Source organism: Hydra vulgaris, chromosome 06 (genome assembly GCF_038396675.1).
Source record: "Hydra vulgaris chromosome 06, alternate assembly HydraT2T_AEP".
Lineage (NCBI taxonomy): Eukaryota > Metazoa > Cnidaria > Hydrozoa > Anthoathecata > Hydridae > Hydra > Hydra vulgaris.
This window is the reverse complement of record NC_088925.1, coordinates 55,150,639-55,175,621: the sequence shown is the minus strand read 5'-3', so window position 1 is coordinate 55,175,621 and position 24,983 is coordinate 55,150,639. Positions and strand designations below refer to the sequence as shown.

General features: G+C 27.9%; 3 protein-coding genes across 7 annotated transcripts in view; 2 read left to right on the top strand and 1 right to left on the bottom strand.

Moving 5' to 3' along the window:
• LOC100204026 (uncharacterized) overlaps positions 1 to 1,346 on the top strand; it is an 82,318-nt gene extending 80,972 nt beyond the window's left edge. For all 5 annotated transcript variants that reach the window (XM_065800500.1, XM_065800503.1, XM_065800501.1 and 2 more), the window contains one exon: positions 476 to 1,346. In XM_065800500.1, the coding sequence (XP_065656572.1) occupies positions 476 to 1,184 (709 nt within the window). In that variant the 3' untranslated portion in view covers positions 1,185 to 1,346. The remainder of the gene's footprint in view (positions 1 to 475) is intronic.
• On the bottom strand, positions 1,227 to 23,149 carry LOC100199243 (protein RER1). The gene is made up of 6 exons (XM_065800506.1): positions 23,052 to 23,149; positions 6,756 to 6,860; positions 6,561 to 6,654; positions 3,745 to 3,841; positions 3,457 to 3,592; positions 1,227 to 1,701 (listed from the first exon to the last, which is right to left on the bottom strand). The coding sequence occupies exons 1-6, from the start codon at positions 23,121 to 23,123 to the stop codon at positions 1,618 to 1,620; spliced, it is 588 nt and encodes a 195-aa protein (XP_065656578.1). The 5' UTR covers positions 23,124 to 23,149; the 3' UTR covers positions 1,227 to 1,617.
• LOC136082074 (uncharacterized) lies at positions 9,762 to 16,061 on the top strand. Its single transcript, XM_065800652.1, has 3 exons — positions 9,762 to 9,951; positions 13,145 to 13,327; positions 13,448 to 16,061. The coding sequence occupies exons 1-3, from the start codon at positions 9,762 to 9,764 to the stop codon at positions 14,317 to 14,319; spliced, it is 1,245 nt and encodes a 414-aa protein (XP_065656724.1). The 3' UTR covers positions 14,320 to 16,061.
• Positions 23,150 to 24,983: the final 1,834 nt, after the last annotated feature.

Sequence of the window (24,983 nt, the reverse complement as noted above, 5' to 3'; positions counted from 1 at the left end):
AAATACTGTATAAGGCAAAAAAAAGTTTTGGCTTCCTTGATTACATAAACAGAGAGAGGTCTTGAGAGGTCGTGATTGCTTTGCTTTTTACGCTAAAAGTTTTTTTTTAAAACAAATTCACTTGATTGCGGTGCAAAATTATTTTGGCGACTTAATTTACATCTTGCTTTGACATCACTAATCAGAGGTAAACTGATAATTCATCTAAACAGGCGATGTGTTGTGGGGAAAAAAAATAACTCCGCCTCGGTGTCGCGAATTTCTGAGCGATGCATTGCACATTGGTGACCAAAAACTTATGAAACTTGTTTAAGATAAATTAGCACGAAATTTTTGTTTTGAATTGAATGAAAGTCTATAACTGAAGAATAATACACGTAAAGCCTCAAATTCCCAGTGTACGTTATTTTACTATTTGTTTTTCTTGCATTTTTTTTAAACATTTTTATTATATAAAATCGAGTTTATATTTTAGTCGAAAATCAGACATATCTCATTTGTCTCACGCCAAGTTCATGACAACATCAAAAAATAATTCAAAATCTTGGTTACCTCATATGTACATGATTCTAATAGGAGTTTCTATCGGAGGAGCTCTGCTGTTTTCTCTTGTATTCGTTGCTGTATATTATTATATTAGTTTTCGCAAAACGTTTCCGTCCATAATAAACGAGAATGAATACGATACATTTTCGAGAGATCGTAAATCACCAGCTTCCATGCCTCCAAAAGGCCACTCAAGTCCAAAGACTAAAGAAGATAAGGATAAACACGATGATAAACCTTTAAGCGAACAGAAAACAATCCAGCGAAACATGGAATTGAGTTTAGATTCAAATAGCTTTTCTCCAAAGCAGACAAATTTAAAGAATTCATTTAAACATTCGAGAGAATCTCATCGTAGAAGACGGAGTGCTGATAAAAGAGAATCCGAACGACCCCACGCATTTAGCTCAAGTTATCCGGATGAAAAAATTAAAAGATCTCGATCTAAAGAACGAGGATCAACTTATGAAAACTTACACAGCAAAGACGATATAACTGAAAATAGTTACAACCGAGTTGGCAGAGAAAAACGTCGCTCTTCTCACTCAGAACTTAAGCGCTCTAAGAGTCGAAGAGAAAAAATCAGTAAAACGAAAGATGGACCTGAAATAGAAATAAATGTTAACGATTTGAGGTGAAAATAGTTATAGTTTGAGGATTTCTTGAAATTGAAACGACAATTAGCAAAATTATTTTTAAATTTAACGACGTCATGCAATATTTAAAAACAACATATTTTGTAAATAAATGTAAATTAATTATTTTTTTGTACAATAATTAACTTTGCTGTCACACCATAATCAAATCAAGTTTATACGAAATTCTATAACATAACAGAAAATAGCGCTAATTAAATTTTTCGTAGATTTAAAAAAGGAGGAAATTTTATTTACAAAGCTTTTGAAAAATTAATTTAAAAAAACCCGGCCCGTTGAATAAACCTAGCCTTAATTACAATTATAATTCGTGTAATATTAGGCAACACGCGCGAGTTTATCACCAAGAAAACTGTGTTGTTTCGAGGAGATTTTATATTTAAACGAAGCCAGCTTCAGGTTCCGTAACAAATGATCACTTTCCAATCGTGTCATTTTCTTTTCCTTTATACTTTCGTTTGCCGTGAGTGAAAGGTAAATATCGATATTTAATCATATGCTAAAAATATTTTTTGAATATTTTAGAAGCTAACATTTGCATTTTTTTTTTAAAACAAAATAATAAAAACAATTATTAAAATTAATAGGGGAAGGTGGGAAGAAAAGTGCAATTTTTCAAATTAAGTTAAATACTTATATTAAATAAAAAACGAAGCTAGTAAAATTGATTTTTAACATATATGGAACTACTTTAGTTAATTATTATAGTTATATATACTATTATTCTTCCGGATTTTTCAGTAGAAAAGATTTTTTTAGCTGCAATAACAAATAAGATATTATGCATTTATTTGACCCGTGTAGAATGGAACTATTTACTCTAACAACGGGGTGAAACGTTCCGAGATTCAAGGTTGAAAGTGCCAACAATGATAATACGCAATATATTTGGTATGTATATTTATTAAATAAAACAATGAATCCCTTTTCAGGTACGATTTTTGATGGTCTTGTTAATCTTGAGACACCAACATCATATTCTTGAAGCATTAAAATTATATCGATTGTTTTAAAAACTCGCAATATTATTTTTGTTAAATGAAGAGCCCTGCTCATACTTGTAACTTTAGGTTTTCTAATGATGAGTATGATTTCTTTTTTTCTTTTTTTTTTAAAACATTGAACCAAACTTTCCCAGCCATTTGTGTTTCACTCGATGCTTGTGGAAATTTTAAATTATACTTAACTGCGTAATCATAAACTAAGCGACATACATCTTTTGAAGCAGGACCAAAAAATACATCTGCACTTCTCTTTAGATATCTACATAGGTCATCTAGACCATATTTTGAAAATCCGGAAAATTGTTTGGGTAAAATATCTGGGAAAAATTCGGAATATATTTTCCTCTTAATTTTGCTTCCAGCTGAGCTGTTTCTAACTTTTTTTTTTCAAACTGTGCTGAGTGAAAAAGATTAAAAAAGAAATATATTACAAAAATATATACCTAAACTTGAATGTATGGAACGTATGGAAACGTTTTAAATATCCAGAAAAAACAAAAATTGAAATAAATATCCGGAAAAAGATAATTCATATATCTAACAAGCTTCTTGATCTTTATTAAAAACTTAGGGATTTGCATATCCAAATTTGACGATATCTGGATCATTAGTAATACGAGTAAGGAATCTTTTTAATGCCATACGACTTATAATTCTTCGGCAATTGATCTTATTGACTTTTATTGTTCTATTACCAGATCTACATTTCATTGTATCTACCGTTGTTATCCTTCGACGTGTCTTTCTTTCGTAGGTAGGTGGCATTTTGAAAAAATAATTTTCAAAAATTAAAAAAAAAATGTTATTTTATAGAAATAAGATATGGTGTGGTACATCTTGTCTATCAATAAAAACATATCATATTTGTTATTAAATACAAATGTTTTTGCAATTATCATCTTAAAAAGAAAAACTAGTAAAGAAATACTTTAACAATCAATCTTAAACGATAACTTAAACGATAAAAAATTAACGTAAAAAAAAATTACGCGCACAGCCGCAACAATAGCCATACGCCGACTGAACTTGTATGTCGCAATGTATTTGTTTATAAATAGAGAGGACCCAAACAGTTGAAAACTTATGGGTTGTAAGTAATTCGATACATGGCACTTTTTACCCGCGGCACTTTTCACCCCACCCAACCCTAATAAAAGAATTTTTTAAATAGTTGATTTCATTATCTCAGTTTAACATTAAAAACTTTATAATTAATTATATTTCAAATATTGATTAAATATCTAACTTACTTTAATTTGGCGTTTCATGGTCATCACAAAAAGCAAACAGAAGTAAACTACCAATATCGGCCAAAACACAGGTATGTTAAACATTTCAAAGCATGTACAAATTGTGCCTACTATGATTGACTTACATCCTGAATACCTGATAACAAATTTTATGTTGTTATCAGGTATTCAGGTATATATTCAGGTTATATTTAGATTATTACTCAGGTATATACCAGGATGATTTATAAATTATAATTGTTTAAAAATAAACAAATCTGAAAATTAAAAAAAAGCAGACACAATTACCAAAACTTAAATTCAGGTAGTTTTCTAATAAATGGTCTAAATTCTTCATCGTTTTGTGTAGGTAATCCGGGACTATCGTCTTCATCATAAAACAAATCTAAATTAAAAAAAGGACTTTATTTTTCAATTTCAAATATCTAAAGTAGATGTTGAATTCTTCAAAAGAACAAAAGTATTTTTTATAATCACTGGCAGAGGAGGAGAGCTGTTTAAACTTTATAAGCTTATAAAGTTTACATAAAATTATGAATTTTGTTACATGTCGTATTATTTTAGACGTGTTTTTAAATTACTTATATTGTAAATGTAATGCCATAATTTTTCATTTCTTATTACAAAATAGTGAAAAATTAAACTTAAACAGTATTACTTATTTTATGAAATTTTTTCAAATTATTTTTCCTAATATATATATATATATTTAATAATATATATTTTTCATAATATATATATATTTCATAATATATATATATATTTCATAATATATATATATATTTCATAATATATATATATATATATATATATATATATATATATATATATATATACACACCCTGTTAAGATCTTTAGAGTACATTTGATTTGACATAAATACCCTGTTCTGCAATGAACTAATCCACTTTTTTTTATTGATTCTTTCCTCTTTTAGCCAAGGTACAACTACTCCACTCATAGCGACATGTTTCATAAAATATTTGGATACAAACAAATATGTTGTTTTTAATATCACATAAAATGCAATGTTTTGATTGATTAAATAATTAATAAATATTTAATATATTTAACTAATTTTAATGAAAATCTCTTGGTTAAAATACACAAAATACTTTTTTTTAATATTAACCACCTCCCTAAGGTCGATAGGGCCACTAGAAACACCATCATATATACTTATAAAGTGAGAAAGTGTGTTTCAGCCTAATATTAAGTTATGATTAACTTTGAACAGCTATAAATTGTCATGTCAAGAAACGATAATATGTTATACAGTAATATGTTAAAGCAAACTCAGATTAGATTGGTAGTGACGTAGTGATACAGCACTCGCTTCATAAGAGAGAAGTTCCGAGTTTTATCCTCACCATGTCCATGGTAGTACCACGCTAAACTTTTTTCTGCCCGCTTTGTTTGTCAAGGTTTGTGTTTTGGAAATAAAGAGTTTAGAGAGGGTTGTAACCGCAATAAAGTAGCCTCTTTGACTCTAGTCTACCGGCCTTGGGGAGGCGAAGAACAATAAAAAAAAGACCAAGATTAAGATCATTATAATAATCTTGCACTTTGCACTTGCTACTGGGTTATTTCATGTCAAATGACCCAGAAATTTTTGAAAACGTCACTATATCTCAGATTTTGCTGATTGACTTAGTAAAATAAGAATTCCTTGAAAATTTTAGCCTTTGGCTTCAAGAAGATCCGAAATATGACCATTTTACTTTTAATAGATGTTGGCTAAGCTCCTCTTGTCCCTTCAGAATTGCAACGTTTATTTAGAGGTTTTAAGTTACATAACTTAAAAAATATTTAATCTTTTTACTTATAAATTTGTACCTGGCTATTTTCAAGGGTGGCGAATCCAATGAAATGATCAGAAAGGTAAAAAATTATTTTTAAGTACCTGTAAAAATAAATTTTAATAAATTTAGGCAAATTTTTATGCACCTAATTTTGATGCTGAAGAAACCCATGTGGCCTTGACGATTTCAAAAAAAATATATCTTACATATCATTCTATATTTATTGATCTTTCAAAAAGTATAAAGATTTTGATCTGCAAGTATATGGATTCCATATATGGATAACAGTCCCAACTTTTGTAGCGGAGTATTGCAATTGATTTTGCACTATATTCTAGACTAACTGGAGCTCTGAAACTTTTGGCATTTCTGTAGTGCCGAAGAACCTGCATGTTAAAGTTGTTTTCAGGGTCCAAGAATCCAGGGGGATGGGGCTGGGTCATGGGACCCACTTTTTTGTAGTGGAACCTTGTGATAGATTTTTCACTACTTTCTAGACAAACTGGAGCTCTGAAAATTTCAGCACTCATGTAGTCCTGAAAATCTATAAAACTTTGAAAACATTGTTTTTTTTTTAAATATTTTTGTTTATATTTGTTTCATTCGGCTTTTAAACATTCTGTTTCACTGACCTTTCTTAAAATGTTTAAAAAAAGTACATACAGTACGGTGCAAAAGAAAGTAGCACCTAAGAAATTATTTTAAAAATGTACATTTAAATAAATATAAGTAAATAATATTGAGTTTTTATTAAGTTAAACTAAGATATTGTTTTAAATAAAGCTATATTTATTTATTTTAGTTAATGATTTCGTTAATAATATAATTTCAGTACTAATAAAATGCCAAAGATATCAATAAATGACAGAAATCACATCATTGTTTTACATGAAGAGGGCTATCGTCAAGTTAAAATAGCCAAACGTGTGAATTGTTCGCGAGCCTCAGTTCAAAAAATAGTTCAAAAATATAATGAAACTGGTGATGTAGTGGATAAAAAGAAGTCTGGTTGTTCCAAGAAGCCTGTTGTTTCCAGCTCCAACTTTATTAATGGTTGCTTGCAGCTTTTTCGTTTCCAGCTCCAACTTTATTAATGGTTCCTTGCAGCTTTTTTGTTTCCAGTTCCAACTTTATTAATGGTTGCTTGCAGCTTTTTTGTTTTCAGTTCCAAATTTATTAATGGTTTTATTAGCTTTATTAGATTTTAGTAAAAAAAAAAAAATTATTTTTAAGTTTTTTAACCAGAACTTGCATAATAATAACTATTGATAAAAAACTATTTAGTAAAAAAAAAAAAACAACCTCTTTCCCTTGATGGATCAATACGTGGTGAAAGAAAACCAATAAATAAGTTAAGTAAATAAATTCCTAGAGCATAGCTAACAATATACCAACCCTAAATAAAAAATAAAAGTTAAATGTTAAAGAAGAATCATAACTAGCAACAGAAATATAAAATACATATGAAAAAGTGAACAATATCTTTAAAATTAATACCTGCAAAAAATAAACGCGAACACAGTAAAATACAACCAGAAAACACGTAAATAACCATCTAGCTATCAAATAAGGTACTGTTTTATCCAGTATTGATTGATATCTCTAAAATATCCAATAAATTTCAACAACAATGAACTTTAGGAAGCCTCATCATAAAAAATATTAAAAAAATAACTTTGTTAAATTTTGTTAATAAATTTTTTAAACAAATACATATTCACTTAATAAATCTGAGGTACTTTGAGTTGCAAAAAACAGCATTTTTTTGGAGTTTTTTAAACTTTTTTGTTGCTTTTCTGAAAACTTTGAATTTTTAATGTTTTATTAGTTTTAAATGGTAATCAAATTAGTCGTCAAAGGTGCTAAGTAGTGTTGCACATAATTAAAAAACAAAATGATAATATTTAAGCAAAAAATAAAAAGCATAAATTTAGTAAACATGTACTTAAGCTCTATAAGAGATTATAAATGCATGGTCAGCATTAAAACAAAGAACTACTGTGAAGAATATATGAAATAATAAATTTAAAAATCTTTTATGCAGAAGCATTATGTTGAAGACCACAGAATATGAAGATTAGATGAAGACCACCTGATAATTCGTAATTTAATTATTCATATATTATATATATTTGCAAAAAAACTTTTTCATATTATTCAATAGTATAAATTCAATAATATATTCAATATTAGGATTTTTTTGGGAATTATTATCAAAAAAATACACTTTTTTCATTTTTAGTCATAAAAGGTCTTTTTTTTTCCAATTAACTCTTTTTTTTTATAATATTAAGGAACCGGTAAGGGTCTTGTGCTCCCTCTAAATCCAATAAAATTCTTAAAAAAATGAACCGAGTTGCTTGTGAGAACCAATAGAAAGTTTTAAGAATATGAACAGATCTTTTTTAGAATATAAGGGGCGGCTGGGACGCCCTAACATATATATACACCCTAATATATATATATATATATATATATATATATATATATATATATATATATATATATATATATATATATATATATATATATATATATATATATATATATATATATATATATAATATATATATATATATATATATATATATATATATATATATATATATATATGTTTAAAAAAAAAGCTTTTCTTATTTATAAACAACTTTTAATATGATATTTTGTCTTCTTACAAAATATTGCTTACTATACAAATCATTTAAAAATACAAATTGTGACTCTAGTTAAAAATTAATGATCAATAAAAAAAATGTTAAAATAATAAAAAAATATGTAACTTTTGTCAATAATTTATATAGTTAACTAATGACATAATTGTGATTCCAGTTATGTAGTACTCTTCTTCCATAGTGAGTGAATCAAACAGGCTGTAACTGTCTCACAATCTGTTTGATAGATTTGATTAGCGCTGTCCAAACTTTCGTCAGCTTTGCCATCATCCAGAGAATTTATTTGAAAACTTGGATCTTTTTTTTTTACTTCTAACAAGGCTGCAAGCAACCACTATGAGAGTTGGAAGTTACTTGAAGAGAAAATATGAAGTTTGTAGAGCAAAATAACGATTGACAGACGGCATAAAAGATTGCAAATTATATAAATCAGCAAAGCAAGATGAAGGAAGCAAATTCTAAAGAACTGATGTTAGAGGAAAAATACTAGAAAAATAAGAGTTTTAAAGCACTTAGGAACAGTCACAGAAAAAAGAATGAGACTCAATTGAATGATGAGTAAAATGAGAATGAATTTTAGTAGATGGCACAAGAGACGCTAGCTCTTTAGAGCTGTACCCAATATAGTATTTGTAGAAAAGAGAAAGAGAGGTAACATTACGATGATGTGATAATGGTTGGAGGTTGGCTGCAAAAACAGGTCCAACTATGTTTACAATATGTTTTTGCACCTTGTCTGAAAGAGAAAGAGCATCATTAGAAGATCCGCCCCAGATATGGCAACAGTATTCCATACAAGGACAGATTTGAGATTTATAGAGATAAAGAATAGATCCAGAGTAAGAAAGTGTAGAGCTCAATAAAGAGATGCAAAATTAGCAGATGCTAATTTTGCAACGGGTTTGATATACAGTTTCCAAGAAAGATAAGTAAGAGTTAATCCTAGAAGATGAAGGGTAGATGACTCATCAAGTACGTTACCATCCATAAATATAGGAAGATCTAAATTATTGCGATAATGATTGGCTGAAAAAAATTGAGTTTTATCTGAATTAAAGTTCACCAGCCACTGTGAGCCCCATGCTGTAGCAGAAGTGAGATCCTTTTCAAGCTCAAATGTTCCCTCCAAGCAATTAGAGAGTGTTGGCTTCTTATCATGATAAGGATAAATGGTAGTGTCATCAGCGAACAAGGCCAACTTAAAATGTGAGAATATCTGGAAGATCGTTAATGTAAATTAAAAAGAGTATAGGGCCAAGGATTGAACCTTGAGGAACCCCTGAAGTTACAAGATATGAAGAAGAGTGCTGTCCATCAAGGACAACTTTTATACTACGATTGGAAAGGAAGGACTCAATAATCTTAAAGATAATTAAAAATTAAAATAAAAAATAAATAAGAAGAAGGCTTATGGAGAAGACCAGAATGCCAAACTTTATCAAAAGCTTTAGAAATGTCAAAAGTGATAGCCTTAACCTCTTTACCTCTATCTAATGTACAATACAACCTATCGGGTATTACTGTTAGCAAATCAGTTATAGAATGAGAAGATCGAAACCCATATTGATGATCAGAAAGTAAGTCATTAGATTCAAGGTGAGAAATTAAGTGTTTGGTAATTAAAGATTCAAAAACCTTGCTTATGATAGGAAGAAGACTAATGGGATGGTAGTTGGACGAGTCAGATCACTCTCCAGAATTTTTGAAGATAGGGATAACAGATGCCGCTTTCCAGCAGGCTGGAAAACAAGACTCTGATAAGCACTTGTTAAATAGTTTTGAAAGAATAGACGACAGCTGCGGAGAACACTTCTGCAAGACTGTAACAGGTATGTTGTCCGGACCACAAGCTGTAGAAGAGTCTAAGCAGGAAATCACTTTTGATACAGAAGCTAGAGTGATACAAATGTCAAGCAATGGATCAATCTGTTTGACGACTATATCAGGTAAAACCCAACTAGTGGAATCAAGAGATGATATTGATGAAAAGTTCTTAGCAAACAATTCAGCTTTGTCTTTAGGTAAGGCGACAAAGTCTAAACCATACAAGAGAGGTGGAATAACAGATTTGCCCTTATTATTGATACTATTAAAGATTCTCCAGAAGTCACGAGAGCATAATTTTTGTGATCAAATATGAGATTTTATAACCTGAGAATAGCAAGCTTCGGTGTTAGACAAAACCTTTTTACAATGGTTTCTAGCAATAGTAAACAGACATCTATTTTCTGAAAAATTGTTTTGCTGATAGATATGGAAGTAACGTTTCGATTGGAAATTGCTTGGTCAATATGATCAGAAATAACATCAAAAAGAATGCAGTTTTGAGATGAAGGAAAGCAATATAGAACAAAGAGAAAGGCAATAGAGTGAAGTGGTGCTGAACGAAAGCACATGAAAGAATAGTCTGTGGATTCAAACCTAGTTTTGCGACAAATGGTTAAATTCTTATGAATGTAAATGCCCAGGCCAAGCATGTGACTATTGGAGTCTTTACGAATTAAAAGAAGATAACCATCAACACTAAGATCACAAGATGAGACAGCTGAACTCAAATTAGTCTCACAAAGAGCAAGTAGGTCTGATAAACTTTGCAAGAGATAAGACTCAACAGAAAAAAAGCTACTTCAAAGACCACGAATGTTAGTGAATGATAGGTTTAGAGAACTTAGTAATGATGATGGGTTTTTCTGTTTTAGAGTTTTAGAGCTGTACCTTCTTTAGAAGATAATAGTATGAGTTGCCTAGTCATAAAAACAGAGATACAAGCAAAACCCATGCATTGAGTCAAGAAGGTCCAGCATTCAACATCCTAAACTGGAAACAGTGTATAAAAAATACATCTGCGCCAGCCTAATAGATGAAGAAGGGGTGCAAGGCTGGTCAACAGATAGAATCTGTTTATCCCTTAAGTTTTTGCCAAGGAGGCCTTTTACAAAACAGTAGCCGGATGCATTTAACATCTGCCCAAGATGAGTATTTTTATCAAGACACAATCTCTAGCCTTTACACAACCAAGAGTCTCAAGGCAAGGGGTGTTTAAAGTTGGAGTTGACTAGCCTTTATCTAAAAAAGCGTATCCTACAAGGCAGCAGGACACGAAGTAGGTTGTACTGGGTTACATGGTACCAGTAGCAGGATAGCCTGACCTGACAGTAATTGATAATGCGTTTTAAGTTTGCTTTGGGAGATTTAAATAATGTCAAATCATAATCATCATCAGTTATTATATCTTCTTCTTTTTTGTCTTCATGACAGTGCTGCAGATAAGAAAAATGTTGTGGTAAAGTATGTCCATTTATTTAAACTTTAACTGTTTAACCATTATACAGTGCCACTATACTTGCTTTCAACCACCATTGTGTACACAGCATCATATGCTTAGGTTTTACCCACACTTTATTGCTAACTTTCCATCCAAAAACAAATATACAAAAATTCAGTCAAAGACTTTTGTGTTGATTGGCAAAAGATTTTAAAAGGTGTTTTGATGGATTGTTATTGATTAAGAAAACAGACATAGGTATACCACATTCTACTCTCGCATTTGTTTTTTTTTCACCATATAATGAACTTATTTCAACAATTCCATTTCCCATTGGTTTTTCAACAGCTTGATAGATAAGTCTTATTTCGCATTTTGAGACCATAGTTTGCATAATCTAAGATCTAAATGACTTAAAATTATCTAGGAGAACTTTAGAAGGAGGTCCAATTTTTTTAAAAGTATGCTATGCTGGGTCTCAAAAGAACAGAAATTTTATAAAAATTTAAAAACAATAACCATATTTAATGAATACGTCTTTTAAAAAAATTTACTTTAACTGTGAAAAAATTTTTTAATTAGCATTTACATTTTATGCAGAAAAAATTTAAATTAATAATTTATATATGAAATAATTATTAACTTTATAAAATTTAATTTCTTTTGAGACCCAACACAACATACTTTTGAAGATTTTTTTCTATAATATTAGGTACCTGTCTGATGTTTAAGGGTAAGAAAGGGCCACTTCCTGTAAAGCATTTTTATTTTTTACAACTGCCTCTAATTTCATACACGGATTGGGAAGTACGAAGTATTGTGATGAAATTCACTCTTTTGCTTATTTTTACCCCAGCCTAATATTTATAAATATATATAAAATACTAAATCTAATTAAATATGATAAGGGTAAAAATATATAAAATCATCCAGACCATGACACCCTTACGTCTCAGAATTTGTTTATTTTTACACCACTTGCAGTCCATATCAAAAAAATAATAACTGCGAAAATTTTAGTTAAAAATACCAATGGGTTCCAGAGATATCGTCACTTGAAATAATGCTGACTTAGCATTTTAGTGATTTTCTGAAGTGACTACAAAGCAACTTTGACATACAGTATCTTCATAATGGCTTGGGGAAATTTCCTAAAATTTGGTACTCTAATAGATTTTAACTTGAGAAATCCAAAAATAGCACTCTTAAGACTTGATTATCTCAAGAAATGCCTCATTTGTCCAATTTTGTTCAAAATTATTGACTTGTAAATTAGTGATTTTTGGAGGTAAAATAAAGACTGTGGCCCAAAATCCCGAGTAAAAAGTTTAATTGTATATCATTATTTCATCTTAGGTCTACTAAAAAAAATTAGATTCATCAATTGTCTCTCTAATACGTGATCAAAATTTGCATTTAAAAATGATGTCTTTTTAGAAAAATTTAAATTTTGTAACAAAAGCAATTAAAATATTTTGTAAAACATTTATTTGAATAAAACATCAAATAGTGTCATTTATTGACTTGTTTAGGACATTTATAGTCATGGGCCAAGGGAGATACCCTCCCCTCCCATGGGAGGCCCCTACGCCCCTCCCCCAATCTCCCTAGATTTTTTTTTTTTTTTTTTTTTTTGCATAAAATGAATAAATAATGCGAAAACAATTTAATTTTAATTTTGAAAAAAAAAAAAATTTCAAATTGGTGACTTAAAACCTCCTTTTATATAAAAAACTAACATAAGTTTTGTTTTGTTCTTTTTAAAGGTATTTACTTGTTTGTATTTTCTTAAAGAATTACTTTTAATTTTATAGTTTTTATATTATTTTGTTAGGTAATAAATAATAAAAATAATTAATATGGAGAAAAATGTGACATTGGAAAAATTCTTAACATTCATTGCCACAAAACTGGATTTTCAAGAAAACAAAGTTTTGTTCAATTTAAAGATCATCCTTGTGAAAAACAAGAAGAAATAATATGGCGAGCAAATTTAAAGGAAAAATATAGTTCAATAAGAATTATATGTTGTTATCATGAGCAATTCTATGGAAAATATTTTGAGAGAAAAATTACAAAGTGTTGCAATCCTTTTGGAACACACAAGGAAAGTAAAAAAATTGCTATAAAAGGTAATCTTACCTTATTTACAACAGAATTGATATGGAAATTAAAAGAAAACAATTTATTATTTATAAAATGTTTGATAATTTCAGTTATTTTAACCACGTAAAACTAAATTTGTTTTTTAGGTAATATAAAGATTTCCATAGACATGGCAAACTATTTGCAAAAAAATAATGTTTATGTAACCCCAGGTTGGAAATTCTGCAGTAAATGTTACAAAAAAGCAATAGAAACTGATGAAGATTTAAATTCACAGGAGGAATGGGAATCCAAAAGTGAGAAAAAAATTAAGTTAGATACCACTATTGAATTGCTTGGAATTTCACCAGTCAAACTAAAAAGTCTTTCAAAACACAGCAAATTGCCTGTAGCAAAACAAAAGTTTGAGAACACTATTGACAGAGTTGCAAAAATGGTCTCATTAGCATATAATATTAAAGAAACTTTTTTAACAACAGAAATAAAAAGCCCCATTTTAAACAACAACATTAACAATGACAATGATCTAGACATTTTATTGTATGAAATAAAAAATAAAATTTCAGAGACTGACTCTTATTGCCATAAGGTGCAAATGTTAACACTCGCACCAAAATCATGGACACGTAAAAAGATATCAAGCTACTTTGAAGTGTCTGAGTATCTTGTTCGAACAGCAAGAAAAGTTAAAAATGAGAATGGAATTCTATCATTACCCGGAAAAAAAACTGGAAACCCACTTTCACCAGAAACAGTTAATTCAGTGATTAACTTTTATCAAAGTGATGAATTTTCAAGAATGATGCCAGGAAAAAAAGATTATGTAAGTATTAAGAAAAACCAACATGTTCAAAAAAGATTATTGCTACTCAATCTTAATGAATTACATGTTGCATTTAAAAAAGACTACCCTAACGTCAAAGTCAGTTTGTCAAAATTTTGTACTCTTAAACCTAAATGGTGTATTACAACTAATGCGTCAGGTACCCACAATGTATGTGTTTGCATACATCACTAAAATACAAAATTTCTCATTGATGCCAATAAATGTTATAAAGATTTCATGGCATTTATTGTTTGCTCTCTTGAAAATGCAGAATGTATGTTGCATCGATGTAACCAATGCCCTGGTATTGAAGTGTTAAAAAGTTTTTTAGTGCAGGAGTTTATGGACCATGAGCATGAAGAAGATGTAGTATTTAAGCAATGGCAGAGTACCGATCATACAACACTACTTTCACAGTCATTGTCACTAGATGAATTTAATGATTTATTATGTGACAGCATTGACAACCTTACCACTCATTCATATATTGCAAAAACACAAAGTAGATACTTAAAAAACTGTAAAGAAAATCTTAACCAAAACAAATGCTTAATTTTAGGAGATTTTGCTGAAAACTATCAATATGTTGTTCAGGATGAGGCTCAAAGTTATCACTGGAGCAAAAGTCAATGCTCACTTTATACAATTGTATTTTATTTTATAGAGAACAAATATCTTTTTGTTACCTTTCAGAAGATGTTGATCATGACACAGGATTTATTTACAAGACTCAGGAAGATATAACTAGATATATCAAAGAAAATCTACCTGATGTATCAAGTGTGAAATACTTTTCCGATGGTTGTGCAGCACAATTTAAAAATTTTAAAAATTTTATCAATCTTTGTCATCACAGTAAAGACTTTGATTTAAATGCTGAATAGGTATTCTTTGCTACCAGTCATGGTAAATCCCCTGTGATGGTATTGGTGGGACTGTTAAAAGAGTAGTATGTCAAGAAAGTCTAAAACAAATAACTACTGGGCAGATTTTAGATGTTAATTTAATGTACTCCTTTTGTAAAAGCCAAGATAAATGGAATTTATTTTAAGTTATTTTCAAAAGAAGAAATTGATCAAACACGAGCACAATTAGAAAAAAGATATTTAGGTGGAAGAACAGTTCCTGGCACAAGGATGTATCATCATTTTATTCCAATTGCTCCAAACACTATAAGTTATAAAAAAATAAGTACTGATGCATGCACTGAAATATTTGATATCATTCCAAAAAGCAAACATTATGTAGATATTTCATTAAATACTAAAAAAATGGATTATATTGCATGTTTTTATGATGGATTTTGGTGGGTAGGGATTGCTGAAGATGTAAGTGAGCTTGATATAAAAGTCAGATTCATGCATCCACATGGACCAGGTAAAAACTTCTTTTGGCCAATGAGAACTGATGAGTGTTGGGTGCTCAATTCTGAAGTTATATGCCTAATTTCTACACCGCGAACAATATCAGGTCGTACATACAACATATCTGATTTAGATTTGAAGAATATAAACTGTTGGTTACAAAAAAATAATAATTATGTTTAAAATAATTTTGTTTTTATTTTATTTACCTATTTTGCATTTAAAATGTCTTTTATTTTTTTCAAATTCTTGAATTGTAGGCTGAGAAGGAGGGGTAGGGGTTTAAATAAATCACAAATCACTCCCATCTTATTATGTCAATGACTATATTAGTCTAAAACTACATAAAGATATTGATTGTCAAAGTGTTTTAAAAACGTTTTAATATCTTAGGTTTTAAAATTTATGACTTAAAATCGTAAAAAGATCTTTGAAATAAGAGGTAAGTATTTATCGATTTGAAGTAACGCAAATAAACTGTTTCTCAAACTTAAACTGAAAAAATATGTTTTTAAAATGTGTTTTAACAATCAACTATTATTTATTCATTTTATGTAAAAAAAAAAAAAAAAAAAATCTAGGGAGATGGGGGGCGGCGTGGGGGCCTCCCATGGGAGGGGAGGGCGTCTTCCTTGGCCTATGACTATAAATATCCTAAACTAGTCAATAAATAACACTATTTGATGTTTTATTCAAATAAATGTTTTACAAAATATTTTAATTGCTTTTGTTACAAATTTAAATTTTTCTAAAAAGACATCATTTTTAAATGCAAATTTTGATCATGTATTAGAGAGACAATTGATAAATCTAATTTTTTTCAGTAGACCTAAGATGAAATAATGATATACAATTAAACTTTTTACTCGGGATTTTGGGCCACAGTCTTTATTTTACCTCCAAAAATCACTAATTTACAAGTCAATAATTTTGAACAAAATTGGACAAATGAGGCATTTCTTGAGATAATCGAGTCTTAAGAGTGCTATTTTTGGATTTTTCAAGTTAAAATCTATTAGAGTACCAAATTTTAGGAAATTTCCCCAAGCCATTATGAAGATACTGTATGTCAAAGTTGCTTTGTAGTCACTTCAGAAAATCACTAAAATGCTGAGTCAGCATTATTTCAAGTGACGATATCTCTGGAACCCATTGGTATTTTTAACTAAAATTTTCGCAGTTATTATTTTTTTGATATGGACTGCAAGTGGTGTAAAAATAAACAAATTCTGAGACATAAGGGTGTCGAAAATTATTTTTTTTGGATGATTTCATATATTTTCACCCATAAGTGTAAATAAACAATTTTTATTTTTCAATATACAACACTAAAACCAATTTAGATAAAATAGAGGAAGATGAAATTATCTAAGAAGTTTTTATACAAGACTGCTCCAACCGTGTTAACCTTTAAACATACCGAAATAAAAAGAATTTTAGTGAATTTCAGTATTAATTGTCCTATTTAAATTTGAAATAAAAATATGAATTTAATTTAATATATAAATAAAATAAAAGTTAGTAATATTAAAAAAAAAGTTTGTAAATATAAAAGTTTGTAAATAAATAAAATAAAAGAAGTTCAATTTAGTAGCTTAAATTATAAATTTTTAAATATTTTCCAAAAGAACAAACCCCTGCGTTTTTTTTCTAAAAAAAATGCCCCAAAAAACAAGTCACATCTCTAGGTACACTAGCTAAAATTGTCCTTTTAAAACTGTAAGAAAACTGAGGTTAATAACAAAACTTAATCTTTAGAGTGCATCTTTCTTGCAAAGTTTTGTCAAATTTGACCTAATGAAGGTTAAAAAATAAATCAAGAGTTATACATTCTAAAGTAAAGGAAAAAAAAAAAACTAAAAATGTTGACTTTTTAGTTAATTAGCAAACTATTGTAAACAAATATATGAAAGTGTTTTGTGAAAACTTTTATTACTAGAAGAAATGATTAATTTATCGCCTGTAACCAAAGCAACACCAAAGTAAATAAGAAAGTAAATAAGAAAAACATTTAAGTTAATCAAGTTTGCAGCTGAATAGAGGAGAAGAAGGTTTAGGTGAAAGATTTCTTTAAATGTAAGTAAAGAATGTACATGTGACAAAAAATGTATGCCCTCCAACTAAGCTTCAACATGTTGTCATAATATTTTCAAATCTACCACAATGTTAGCCAGCAGGATGTTCAAAAGTTTAAAAAAACATAGAAAAAAAACCCTAATTAACCAGCTGTGGATTTAAAGTGTTGTGCTAGACATGTACAAAAAAACATAGTATGCACAACCTATTTTAATAATAATTTAGCTGTTGCATTAAAGAACTCTTCAAATTGTTAACAAACATGTTAATCACTTTACCTTATAGTTAAGTATTTAGTTTTAACATAACTGTTGAAATTATTTTAACCTTTACATTTTACTTAATTGAAGTTTAACAAAGAATAATGAAAGTTTTATTGAGAATAATAGATTAATCAAGTTAATAAACGTTGTTCTTATGAAACTTTTTATATCATGTTTTATCCAAGAACCAAGTTTATAAATGATTTTTTACCAAATATTTAGTTTTATGGAAACGTAATATATATATATATATATATATATATATATATATATATATATATATGTATATATATATATATATATATACATAATATATATATATATATATATATATATATATATATATATATATATATATATATATATATATATATATATATATATATATATATATATATATATATATATATATATATATATATATTTCACCAATATTCAGTAATTACAAAAATGCAGGTCATATGTATCAAGTTTTTAAACGCTATTAAATAAATGTTCAGTAATGACCAAAAAAACATCAGTAAAGTGCTTTAATAAGTTTTTGATAAGTGATAAAAATACTTTTTATTTAATTTGGATTTTAGCTTAATTAAATTAGATAGATTGATTGCATGGCTTTAATGCACCTATTAATTAAAAAGATTAAAATGATTGGTTTAAGTCTAGCTATAAAAAAAAAAGACATAAAATCAGCATAAGCTAATATAAGTTACTTAAGAATCATGGTTTTCATTATGTGAAAAAAATCATTGTCATTAACAAGCAAGGTTATTCAAAAATTAAAGAAAACCTTACTATTTAATTGAAGTCAGTTTTTTTTAATTAAGATCAGTTAGTTAAGATTTTTCACTGCACATATTATACCTGATCTGATGCCAATCTCTAATAGTTTAAGGTTGACAATTTTTTTAACGACCTCATTTTTCCTAACTCCAAGGGCTGCATTTTTAATGCTTTTTATATTAAGTGAGGAAAATTACAAAAATCTTTTCATAATGTTTGCAAAATAAGTAACTCAATTATTTTGCAATCATTAACTCATAACTCACTTGTCATTTAATTTACATTTATATACAACATTTAATTACCTCAAATGAGGAAAAGATGTTATGAAAACTGTGCACAAAAATTTTTTCACCAATTGCTTCAGCAAAAAGATATAGCAATTAATATTGCATTACAACATACAAAGGCTATGCTATTGCTTGATGACTTGAAAACTATTTTGAACAGATTGCAAAAGAAGTATGAGAAGCATCGGTAGAAATAAATGCTAAGGCACAATTTTTTTTTTTTTCCAATCATCTTTGCTTCCAACAAGGCTGCAGGCAGCCACTAATTAAAGTTGGAAGTTACTGAAAGAAAAAAGATGAAGATTGTAGAGCAAGATAACGATTGACAGACGACTTAAAGGATTGCAAATTATATGAATCAGGAAAGCAAAATGAAGGAAGCGAATTCCAATGAGCTGATGCTCGAGGAAAAAAACTAGACGAATAAGTGTTTTTGGAGCACTTAGGAACAGTCACAGAAAAAGGATGACACTTAATTGAATGACGAGTAACAAGAGAATGAATTTTAGTAGATAGCACAAGAGACGCTAGTTCTTTAGAGCAGTGCCCATTATAGTATTTGTAGAAAAGAAAAAGAGAAGCAACATTACGACGATGTGACAATGGTTGGAGGTGGCTGCAAGAGCAGGTCCAACTATGTTTACAATGCATTTTTGCACCTTGTCTAAAAGAGAAAAGGCACAATTCACTGAACAGTCTTCTTGTGATGCTCAAATATCAACACCTTGTCTAAAAGAGAAAAGGCACAATTCACTGAACAGTCTTCTTGTGATGCTCAAATATTAACAAGTAGAAACAAAGAGTGTCTTGATAAATCACCAGAACCTAGTTTATCCTTACCAAAACAGAGAGTTTGTAATATCAAGAGATTGGCAAACTTCTTAACTTATACAGACTATAAAAATAAAGCAAATGAGAAATATGGCAATATTGATGATATAGCAAATAAAAAAATTAAACCAACAGATAAAGAAACTGAACCAATTAAATACTGTGTTGATATTAATATAGGAGACACAGGCCTTCCCAGGAGAGGCGTGCGGTCGGTCGCTTTGAGTGACCACGCATATATATATATATTTTTTGAGAGTTTGGCCACGGTTTTTTAGCATATATTAATGACGCATTTTTAAAAAGGCGCTGAAAAAACCTAACTAAATTGTCGTATTATTTTATTATTTTTATTCATAATTTATTCTTATTATTAATATAAAAATATGAACATAAAAATGAAATATATATATATATATTTTTATACTTATTTAAAAAGTTTTTTTCTTTCTTATTACAATTTTTTTTTTTTATGTCTAGTAAACAAAAAAAAAATTTATTTATTTATATTTATTTTTTATTTATTTATATTATTATTATTTATAATATATTTTTAGGTGTTGATTTTTTCAGCAACGATATTTGAGACAAGTCGAAAAAATAAACAGAAAATGTGACCGAAAACTTTTTTAAACTATTTTGAAAAACACGCTCTACCGACGCGGGATGCGAACCCGGGTCTCCGCGGCTCTACGTAACGTCTTAACCGAATGAGCTGAATGTTCATATTCTACATGAGAACCTTGTAGAAAATAATTCTTCTAGAACTTAGAAGTTATTTTTTGTAGAAAGACATACTTATGCGAAAAAATTTAAAATTAGAAAAAAAAATATGTAAAATAGAAAAAAAAAAATTTTGTTATAAGAAAAAATAATTCAAAAAATATATATATATATACTATTTTTATGTTATTATTTCCTTATTAATGAAAAGAATAAATTATTAAAAAAATTACAAAATAATACAACGAATTTAATTTGATTTTTTCAGCGCCTTTTTAAAAATGCGTTATTTTTAATATATGCTAAAAAAGCGTGGGCGAGTTATCCAAAAATAAATAAATATCCGTGTTCACTCAAGGCGTGCGACCGCACGCCTCTCCTGGGAAGGCCTGAGACAGGTCAAGATGGCAAACATTTTGAAATCCCTGAATTATTGCAAAACTATCAGTCATGAAGCAATAATACTTTGTCAGTATCTTTATGCTATCATAATGATTCATTGCCTGGATGAATTTTCAGTTCGAAGTAGAAAAATTTGAAATTAAAATAAAAATAAAAAGTTCATGCATTTGTCATCTGGTCAGGTGACCGGAGCAAGATGACTTATGCAGTTTCTGTCTCCAATTTTGTGAAATTTTTAAAACTACCAATAATTTTAACTAAAGTAACACCAAATATACACAAAAAAATATTCCTTAAAAAATATTATTTAAAAAAACCAATTGGTGTTGTTATACAAAAAGCCATTATGCCTCATTCGCCATCTTGCTGCGTTTTTCTCTAAATTAGCTTGTTTTTGAAATTGATGATGAGTGTAATCATCTAACTGAAATGGCTGAATATAAATTTAAACAACCTTATTTTAATCAACTGATCAATATAGCAAAAGATTCATTGCAAGAACGATTTGAATCGTTTAATTTTTTAAATCAAGTTTTTCATTTGCTTTTTGATAAAAAAAAAGCTTAAAACTATGAATAAAATGTATGAGTTTAATAGTAATTGTACAAATATGGTCAAACTCTTAAAAGATGATGTTGAAAAGGTGGAATTTAAAAATAAACTTTATATTTTAAGATATATTTTAGAAGATAATTATATTATTATAGAGAATTTTGAGTTCATTTTAAGAAGAAATTTCAAAGAATTATATGCAAAAATATATGTATTATATATCGAATAATTTTAACAATACCCATTACCGTTGCTTATCGTAAGCAATCATTTTCAAAACTAAAATTAATTGCAAATTATCTATGGTCTACAATGCCACAGGAAAAATTGTCACAATTAGCAATACTGTCAATAGAAAATGCAATCGCTAGGACCATTGATTACTATGATATAAATGAATTTAATAAAGTTAAATTTGAGAGCCACAAAAGTTACAGCACAGGACACCAAATAGTTACAGCACAGCTCTGGGTAAAGTACTTAAACATGCTTTCAAGTTGATTTCATATTAACATTAAAGATTATTAAAAAAATTATTGAAGCTCTTAAAATTTTTTTTTTTTTTTTAATATACCAAACATTTATATATTGATTCTAACTAACATTGTAATACTCTGTTACAAAATCAACAAATTTTTTGATATTTAAAAACACCTTTTTCTAAAAATCTGTTAAAGATTTTATTTTATTTTAATTTTTAACAAATCTTTCGTAAAGATACTTATCAACAAAACAATTAAAATAAACTTTTAAATTTAGCTTTATAATTAAGGGATTTCTAATAAATGTTAAAATGTATAATATCTAAGTGTTACTGTTGTCATTACAATGTCAATGTCAGGCAGCCATAGCGCAGTATTTAACGCGCTTGCCTTAGAAGTTATAGATCTGTGGTTCAACCTCTGGGCATGTGTTATAACATCGGTAAGGGAGGAGATATATTAAAAAAAAAAGCAACAAGCCTTGTAAAATTGCATAAATTTTTCAAAATAAAATATAATGCAAAATTACATAAAATTACCCAAGTTTAATTAAGTTAATTAAATTCATTATTCTAAAATTGTTTTTTTTGCAGAAAAAAACAAATTTAATGCAACAAAAAAAGCAATAAACAACGTTAATCCATGTAATACAAGATAAAACTATTTACTGCTATACGCCATAATATATTTAAAAAAAAAGAAATCAGATAGATAAAAGCTTGTTAGTACTTTATTCAACTTCAAAATCAAGTATTTCTTGGTGATATGTGTGGTCGGAAAAGTACGAGGTAATTTTAAAATTACCTATGCCTGACCTGACAGACAAATAATCGAAAGTAATATTTAAAAGTTATACTAACTAGATGTTTTAATTCAATAAATAAACTTTAATTAGTTTGCTTATAGTCTACAAGTTACATGTTTATTTATGGTATGTCAAAAAAAAAAAAAAAAATCAAAAAGGTCAAGTATAATTTTCCAGTGAAAAAATCTAGGGGTCAATTAACAGTTTAAGAATCTTTGCATTATCAACATTATTTATATGGTATAAATATCTCACAGCATTAAAAAAAATGTAAACTTTTTAACAAAAAAAAATTTTAAATCAACCATTTAATAAGTCACTAACAGCTGTTAATAAACAAGAAAAAACAATACCTGTCCAAGAGCAGTAAAAAACCGTGAAAAAAAAGATGGTTTGCGTGGTTCTTCTTCAGAAAATTTATCCATATTAATTACTTTTTTCTTTAACTAAACTTTAAAATAAAATTTTAAAAAGATAAGTTAAACTACTTCTATTAATAATAAATAAATTAAAAACAATTATTAATATAAATTAAAAATATAATTTATAAATGTTACTCTTCAAAATGAAGAAAAACTCTATGGAACTTAAAGTATGGTCAACCAGGATAATAACAAGAAAAAATCAACCAGCTATCATTATTTTTTACTCTAGTTTTTTTTTGCTACTAACTTTTCTAGGTTTTACAACTTTTCAAGACACAGTTATAGAGTTCCATAACACAAACTATGCATGCTAAATCCACCAATTACAAAAATGTTTCAAGCAGATGCATTCTGCACTAAAAAAAAAATGAGTTGATTAAAAAGGAAGACATTGAGGAAAACATCATAAAATACTTTCAAGCCAAGACATCTTTGTATATTTAAAATGTTTAACAATAAAAAAGTAACAAGAGTGTAAAAGAATTTTCATGACTGATTGCAGGTGATTTGTTAAGGAATAAAATTTATAGAAAGTGATGACAGGATGTATAATCGATTCAGCATGGGTTTCAATAATAAATTCAAAAGAGTATAACTAAGACTTAAAGATTTGCAGCTGATGACAAAATTTTTGTAACAGGTTTAGCAGAATTTAACACAGCTACATGCTTTAAATGTACAAAATCAGGATATTATGCACAATAATTAGGATGCATTACCTATATAAGAACTATATTAAACTTATCTTTAAAATTTAGGAATGAGAAAATAATACTTGATTTTATAAAAAATTTTAATCTTTGAGATAATTATCATTACTAATTTCAATTTTGAAGATTTTAGATAATTTATTTGATACTGGATGCATGGAATTATAAACCAATTTTAAAACTTCATAAAAAAACAAGTACCAACTGTATCTGTCATTTAGAAAAAAGTTGTTTGTATTTAAGTTATAAAAAACTATTAGGTTTCTTGTATATGGTGCCTTTTGGAGCCTAGAGAAAAATAAAGAAAATTTAAAAAAAATCATAACTGTTTGGACCACAAAGTATTATTATTTATCTTTTGGATTCGATTTAAAAAAAAAACAATTTATAGTTTCTCCATTCAGAAAGAACTTATGTTAATTATTAAATATTATTTATCTTCAAATTTTATTAATTGTTTAAAATATCTGCAACTAAAGACACCAACTCAAAAAATAAAAATAAAAAAAATCGAGTTGTCATTATCATATTACAAATGGCATCACAGACTTTAGGGTAGGTCAATTTAAGAATGCTTAAAGCAGAAAGTTTGCAAAAATTTGTTTTACCAAAATCATCTTCAATTACCTGGCAAATATATATGTAAAACTAATAAATATTATTAAATTTTATAAATCAATTTAATTTACAACAAAAACAGATGCATTAATTATTAAACTTAATTTAAAAATTTTACGAATTAAGATTAAAAAGTTAATTTTTAATTTTAGTTAACTTTTTTGTACTTCCATAAACTTTTTTAAATATTAGGTTGTATTATCATGTGGTTGGTCACAATAACAAATTTTTGATTCAGCGCTAAAATTTGTGCTAAAAATGCACATGAAAATGAATTTATTTACAGTTCTCTGTGAAAAAAACAACAACTTTGATCTTAAAAAATTGATATCAATAGCTAATTAATTTTTGATATATATATATATATGTATATATCTATATATCTATATATATATGTGTATATATATATATATATATATATATATATATATATATATATATATATATATATATATATATATATATATATATAAATATTGATAGCAATTTTTTAAAGGTCCTGGTTAACAAAACAACTGCTTTGCATTTATTA